The 6,955-nt window shown below is 56.7% G+C and overlaps 3 protein-coding genes across 3 annotated transcripts; 2 read left to right on the forward strand and 1 right to left on the reverse strand.

The window, feature by feature from the left end:
- Positions 1 to 90: 90 nt before the first annotated feature.
- On the forward strand, positions 91 to 1,719 carry MONBRDRAFT_1366 (uncharacterized protein; the record flags this gene model as incomplete). The annotated part of the gene is made up of 4 exons (XM_001742013.1): positions 91 to 282; positions 401 to 719; positions 829 to 1,046; positions 1,216 to 1,719. Coding segments are annotated over 4 exons (1,233 nt in total), but the record flags the coding sequence as incomplete, so codon positions are not given.
- Positions 1,720 to 2,604: 885 nt separating this feature from the next.
- On the forward strand, positions 2,605 to 5,269 carry MONBRDRAFT_30728 (uncharacterized protein; the record flags this gene model as incomplete). Its single annotated transcript, XM_001742014.1, has 7 exons — positions 2,605 to 3,420; positions 3,558 to 3,704; positions 3,805 to 3,913; positions 4,068 to 4,136; positions 4,236 to 4,293; positions 4,405 to 4,462; positions 4,572 to 5,269. 7 exons carry the CDS (start codon positions 2,605 to 2,607, stop codon positions 4,767 to 4,769), a joined length of 1,455 nt encoding a protein of 484 aa, XP_001742066.1. The 3' UTR covers positions 4,770 to 5,269.
- A 175-nt stretch (positions 5,270 to 5,444) lies between these two features.
- MONBRDRAFT_17002 (uncharacterized protein) lies at positions 5,445 to 6,924 on the reverse strand (the record flags this gene model as incomplete). The annotated part of the gene is made up of 3 exons (XM_001742471.1): positions 6,694 to 6,924; positions 6,236 to 6,539; positions 5,445 to 6,142 (listed from the first exon to the last, which is right to left on the reverse strand). Exons 1-3 carry the CDS (start codon positions 6,910 to 6,912, stop codon positions 5,445 to 5,447), a joined length of 1,221 nt encoding a protein of 406 aa, XP_001742523.1. The 5' UTR covers positions 6,913 to 6,924.
- Between the last annotated feature and the right edge of the window lie 31 nt (positions 6,925 to 6,955).

Below are 6,955 nucleotides of genomic sequence, written 5' to 3' on the forward strand. Positions count from 1 at the left end.
GGTACCGCTCCCCCGCCGTCCCCGCCGTCTCCGCCGTCCCCGCCATCTCCGCCGTCTCCGCCATCCCCGCCGCCCCCACCAAGCGACCCCAGCTACGATCATCAGTCCAAGACCTACGTGAGCTCATTCAAACCCCTCACCCTGTCTGGCGTCGACATCAATGTTACCCCCTACTTTTCCCCCGATCACAGCGCGGAGATGCTGGTCAAGATTATCGACGGTGCCAAGAAGACCCTCGACATCTACACACCCGGCTTTAGCAGCTGGCAAGGATGCTCCCCGGTACGCCCTCCCCACGTTTGTCTCCCCGTACACACACCCTGGCGTCCCCCTCACTCCCCCTCCCCGGCCTGGCCGCTCACCTGGGCTCGCTTCCGGATCCCGTCCGTTCTCACCATAGTACTCGGGCTGCGGTGGGTGCAACGTGAGCGTGGTCGCGGCCGAGCCCTTCCCCGTCTTTCCCGCCCTCTTGAACGCGGTCCATCGCGGCGTCGCCGTTCGCATCATCACCAACGACTACAACGTCCACACCTGCGAGGGCGTCATCACCCCGCTCGACTACCTCAAGCTCAATGGCGTTGACATCCGCTATTACACCAGCACCACCTTTATGCACTCCAAGGTCCTCGTCCGCGACGGCGTCGAAGTCTCCATCGGCTCGGTCAACTGGACCAAAAACTCCATCCTCAACGATCGCGAAGCCGCCATGTTCTTCACCGGTGAGTCAACACAGATGACGCACAGCCCCAGGCACTCGGCTCCCACGTCTCCCACGTGCACCTTGACTCATCACTTGACCATTCCTCGCCAACACCCGCGTCCTCTCAGGCACCAATGCCGCCGCCGATCTGGCCAAATACGTGCTCAGCGTATACGAACAGGATTGGGCTCAGACCTACAATTATACGCTCGATCACACCTACTCGCCTCAGGACATGGCCATCATCACCAATACCAGCCTCCAGCCCGTCAACGTGCCGCAGGGCCCGGATCGTCCCTACATCACCCCAGAACCTTCCGCCATCAGCGTCAATACTGACGTCGAGGTACGGCCACACACCTCCACCGCTGCACATCCACCCTTGCCGCCTCAGGGGCGCTGTCTTTTCGGGTGGATGCGCTCTCCTTGTTCCACCCACACCAACACAACCACACACACACACACACACACACAGAGCCACCTATGCTTACTCACAATCATTCATGCACGCTCAGATCTGGACGTCGCCCGACTACGCTTACACGACAATCATGGAAGATATCGACAGCGCCGAGACATCCTTTGCCCTCTACATCTACCAGGTCACCGACAAGCGCTTGTGCGAGAAGCTGATCAACGTCACTCAAGCTGGCCTCAACCTTACCTTGCTCGTGTCCTACCGCATCTACGGTACCACTGACTACGAGCTTGCCAAGTCTTGCTATGAGACGCTCTACCAAAACGGCGTCGTGATTCGCAGCGCATATGCTTTTACCTACAGCTTTTACAACCATCAAAAGTTCTGGATCGCCGACGGCAAGCGCGTCACCCTTGCCACCGGCAATTGGTCTCCGTCCGACTACCCAGGCCCCCCCGGATCCTACCCAGTTTTTGGGCAGGAGGGCTGGCAGTCCGTCAACCGCGACTTTACCGTTCGCGTGGCTAATAAAGATGTGGTCGACGTCTTTGATAAGGTTCTGACCATGGACTACCTGAATGGCACCTACTGGAAGCCCTATATGGGTCTAGAACTCGTGCAGGAGTAAATTGGCCATTCAATGCTTGTTACCATTGAGCACCGAGTCATGTGCTCCCGCTTGCGCAACGAGCCCCATGCGCGTCTCGATCCACACACCCCGTTGGTGTCTACTGTCCGTTCTTGTTTGTACCGTGCGATTCTTGATTCTTTTTCAAAGCAAATATACAGAGTTGTGCAGATGATTTGGAAGCCTTAGTACGCCTTCATATCTCTGCCGTGTACTTGTTGATTGTCATGTGCCTTCGGTTGGTTTCCTTGTCAATCGGGTTAGCTTCCCCAGTCTTTTTTTTCCTTGCCTTCTTTTTTCCCCCGCATCTTGTTGCGCCTGGTCAGCGAGTCGCCACTTGTCATGGTATCACGGTATTCACGAGTACACCACTCCCCGTGTCCCGTGCCCAGCGATTTCAAACTACCTCGCGCCATCTGCTGCCCCCAGACTTCTTTTTTTCTAATAGACCTTTCAAATCCAATAAACAACGGTCTTGACCTCTTCTGGCTGCCATCCGACGAAGCAGCAACACAGCCACGACTCAACATGACGAAAGTGTTCCAGACGAAAGAGGGGGAAGCAACTCAAGGCCAGGAAGAAGATGAAGCAGCAATAGCCTACGGCACAAGATTGAGAAGAACCATGATTTTTTTTTTTCTTTCACACACACTTGACTTCTCTTCGGGTCTCGTTAGACTGCACGGCAGTCACGGCGGCACATACGGTGATCACAAGGAGGCTCCACCTTTTGGGTGGCTGCTGGGCATGTGGGGGCGTTTGAATAAGAGGTCGGCTGCTTCATCAGGCTCGTGGGACGCCGTACGCGAGCCACTGCTCGGTCCATCACAACCAGACGTTTGCGCGGGCGCAGTCAACATGGCAGCCGCAGCTCAAAACTCTCCACGGCGGGTCTCATACGCTTCTACCACGGTTGTGGACGTGGACGCCGCCACGCTGCACTCAGAAGTCTCTCGCAGCAACGCCTCCCTGCGCGAAACGCCCCTCAACTCCACAATCCACAATGCAGATGACGGCAGCCACCTGAGGCCAGCAGACCACGCTGGCTCTAATGGATCAGAGGGTCTACGTCGCGTCGCCTCGACCGAACAAATCCACCAGCAAGATGATATCTTTCACATGGTCAAGGCCACTAGCCGCATGCGTTCCTGGACCAAACGCATCACCACAGCGCCCCAGACCCCGGGCGTGCGCTACCCGCGCCTGCTCGATCGTGATGCCCGCTTCTACCAGTCTCTGGGTCGCTTCGCCGTCCGTCGTTCCATGCCGCTGCATGCCTTTCGCCTGTACCGCTCCGACTGGTTTCACTTCCTCGTCAACCTTGCCACCTGGAAGATTGTTGTCATTATGATGTTTCTCTACGTCGTTGTCTGTGTCGTCTACGCCGGCCTCTTCCACTGGAGCAGCAGTGCATGCGGGCTGGAGCTCAAGACCTTCCGCCAGGCCTTCATGCTCAGCCTCGAGAGCCTCACTACCATTGGCTATGGCGTTCCCGATCCCTACTTTAATGATTGCTTGGCTGGCCCGTTTGTCGTGCTCTCCCAAGCCATCGTGGGCCTATTTGTCGATAGCGTCCTGATTGGCGTCCTCTTCACCCGATTCTCGCGCGGCACCACCCGGTCACGCAGCGTCATCTTTTCCAACAAGGCCGTCATCCGTGCCGTGCGCGACCAGGTTAGCCTTGCAACGGCGTTTGAACTGTTGCACTTGATGCTTTGCTCAGCACTGCCAAGGCCGGCGCCTCGCAGCTGCTAGTCGCACCTCTCCCTTTTGTCCTTTCGTCCGTACTCAATCCTTGGGCTCCTTTTCAGTGGCACTTTATGGTCCAGGCTACTGAAATCCACCCCAATCCGCTCGTGGAGTGCCACGTGCGCCTTTACGCTGTTTTGCATCGTGAGGTTGAGCCACACGGCAAAATCTTCTTCCAAACTCACGCCATGCGCCTCACACACCCGGCCGTACGTTCCTGTCGGTGCTGCTGCCCCTTGTTGCTCTGGCTCTGTCCTGATCGACTTGGCGCCTGCACTGATTATGGCTGGTCCCTGTTTTGGACATCAGGATGAGCTTGGTGGCGTGCTGCTTTTGGTGTTGCCCAACGTGATCACACATCAGATTGATCCCTGGTCCCCACTCATGCCACCTGAGCTCCGCACTGCGACTGACAAAAGTGAGTGCAACATGTGTTCTACTTTCGGAGCATCGAGGGCCGCGCCTTTTTGGTCTCGCCGTGCGCCCAGCTCGTGCGCTCAAGCGGCGCATCGGTGCCTTTTGGTACGCCTCACAGCACTCCTGACATCAAACACACACACTTGCATTCCTAGAATTCAACGCTCGCCGGGACTTTGGCTTTCCTGACGTTTTGCAGCGGGACATTGATGTTGCACAAGGCGGTACGTCCTGTGAAGCACGAGCCCACCTTGCTGTCTTGCTGTAGATACTTCGGTGCTGATATATACTCATGTGTACTGGGTTGCCGTTCTGCCATGTAGCACGCGAGGGTGTTCCGTCCGAGGACAAGTCTGACTTTCCCAGCCTTGAGGCCCGCAAGTACGCACGGTCGCACACGTCGCACGAAACGTTGCACGTACGCCTGCCTCAACTCTCAGGCAGCAACAGATGCTCATGGTTGCTGTTTTTTTTTTCATCTCCACTGCGCAGAGAAATGATTCGCTCCCACCTGATGAAGAATAACGTTGAAATCATTGCCATCATCGAGGTATTGCCGGCTTTCTTTTGATTGCACCCTCCACGTTCTTACACCCAATCATGCTTCTCAACTTTGCTGTCTGATACCGCTCCGCGACATCTCGAACACATGGTCGCAGGGTGTGGATCCTCACACGGCTGCTACAGTGCAAGCCCGCCATTCGTACACATATCGTGACATTGTCTTTGACCACGCCTTTGCCCCTTGTGTGACAAAGGGCTCGGACGGCGCATGTCAGTTGGACATGTACTTTTTTCACGACCTGGTACCTGCCGGGCCGGATGAGTTGCTCGAGCTCACCCCCTCTATTGCCTAAGCAAGCTTTCCTTCTTGCTCAATCCGTGTTCCTTGGGCCTGGCCTTACGTGCCAAGCAGTCAAAGAACCGGAAGTTTGCCGTAGCGAGAGGCTCGCGTGCCCCCATGCAGTTGGCTATTGAGTCGAAGCCAACACTGATTCCAAGGATCACATCAATTGAGCACAGCTGCCATTCACAATGGCATTATGCTTGGCCGTAATTCGTCAAGTCTCAGCAAGTCAGCTCACCACCAAAGAAGAGGAGGCATCAACTCGATCAATTGACTAAGCGCAAGACATAAAAGGCTGATCGAACATCCACAAAGCCGAATTCTTCCCTGCCTCCCTTCCTCCGTTTGTTTGCCCCATCCCCCCGTACTTTTGACACGGGCACGGCCCGTCACAGAGCCCGCGGCCACGCCAATCGGTTGCCCGAGGCCAACGCAAGCCTTTGCTTGTGGTACAACAGACATGACATGACATCCATAGCAAGATGATAAGGAAATTGAAAGGACATGAAGACAAGCCATCAAACATGCATCGAGCACAGACCCAACACAACGCAACAACCAAAAACATAAAGAGCATGGATAGAATGCCCAGGCATTGGGGTACTGGTCCAAACCCAATGCGGAGGGAACACGAGGTTGCACACACGAGTGGCGCAGAACTCGGCCGCAAGGACAGGCGATGCGCTCACTGGAGCACTTGTTCACGGTAGTGAAACTGGAGGCTGTTGTGCTTCATGCCAATCTCGAGGCGCTTGTCGCGCTGCCAGCGGATGCCGTAAGCCTGGTCACGGCGCACCTTCTCACTCGGCAATTCAACACCCTTATGACCCAGGGCTCGGTACTGAGCGACAATGCGACCAATGCGGACCGAGTCACGCTCATCGCGCGCCTTGAAGTGCTGCTTGTAGTAGCGGTTGAGTTCGCGGTGACCAGCCCGGCGACCCGAGGGCAGGACCAAGTCAAAGCCATCGCGGTGCAGTTGGCCTTGGTGTTGATGAACGGCAAGGGTCAGATCAGCGTCACGCTCGGCATCTGTCAGGTTGCTGTCATCGGGGTATGTGGAGCTAAAGTCGTAAAAGTCACCCAGCTCAAGCTGTCCCTCTTCGGAGTAGTCAATCATCTTGTGGCCCTTATCCTCCATGTGTTTGCGGACGCCCTCGAGGTCAGCCAGCTGCTTGTTACAATACAGGCAGGTGAAATAATTGCCGGCCTTGAGCTGCAGGTAGCGGACGAGGCCCTCCAGGTCAACAACAAACTCCACGTTTGGAATGAAAAAACCGTGACGTGAAGACATGTACTCAATGTTGGCCTCGAAGGAATCAGCACGGTATGTGTCAAAGATGCAGTCTTGGGGCTCGAGAACGGGCTCTTCGACAAACTCGGCTTCAGCCTCTGCCTCGGCGGGCGGCTGTTCCTTGGCGGTCTCGGTAGCGGGAGTTAGCTCGGCCTTGTCAGTCTCGACCGGGGCTGCCTCACGAAGCTTTTCCTGAGCGAGTTTTTCCTCCCAGCGGCGAGCAAGCTCGTCGTACTTGCGATTCTGCTCAGCGATGGGTTGACGGTGTGCGTCTGGAATGGATGTGGTGGACGCTGCGGCCGCGGTTGCCATCGGGGTGGGACGAGCAGGGGTGATGGATGCATCGGTGGGGGCACCGGCTTCGGCTGCTTCAGGGGTGCGTTCGCTCGATGTAGAGGATGGCATGATCATCTGAAGATGCTTCTTGGATTGCAGGTGTGACTCGAGAGCATTCTTGCTGCGAAACGATTTGCGGCACGGCGTGCACTGCGGGGGGGAGCAGCAGCGGCAGGCACGGATGCGGACAAGGGGTGAGCCGAGGTGCACAAGGCTTGGGTGGGAGGGTAGGGTGGAGGAACACCGGAAGAAACGCAGAGCGGTCAGAGGTGAGCCACAGTGACTGGTAAGGTCAGGGTCAAACCTCGTAGTCAGCCTTGGCCTGGGCAGCGTTGTCCTCCGCCTCCTGGCGCTGTTGTGTCACGCGAGCGCGAAAGGCGTCGGCGGTCAGCGGGGCCATGCCTGCAACCTTGCGCTTCAAGTTATAACGATGCCATTCCGTCTTGTAGTGCACACGCTGCGCTTCGGCCGTTGGAAAGCCGACCCGGCAGTTGAGGCAGGTGAACTTGACGTTGGCGCTCATGCTGCTGATGGTTGCCGCAACACACACACACACACACACACGC

Source organism: Monosiga brevicollis, genomic scaffold (assembly GCF_000002865.3).
Source record: "Monosiga brevicollis MX1 MONBRscaffold_2 genomic scaffold, whole genome shotgun sequence".
NCBI lineage: Eukaryota > Choanoflagellata > Craspedida > Salpingoecidae > Monosiga > Monosiga brevicollis.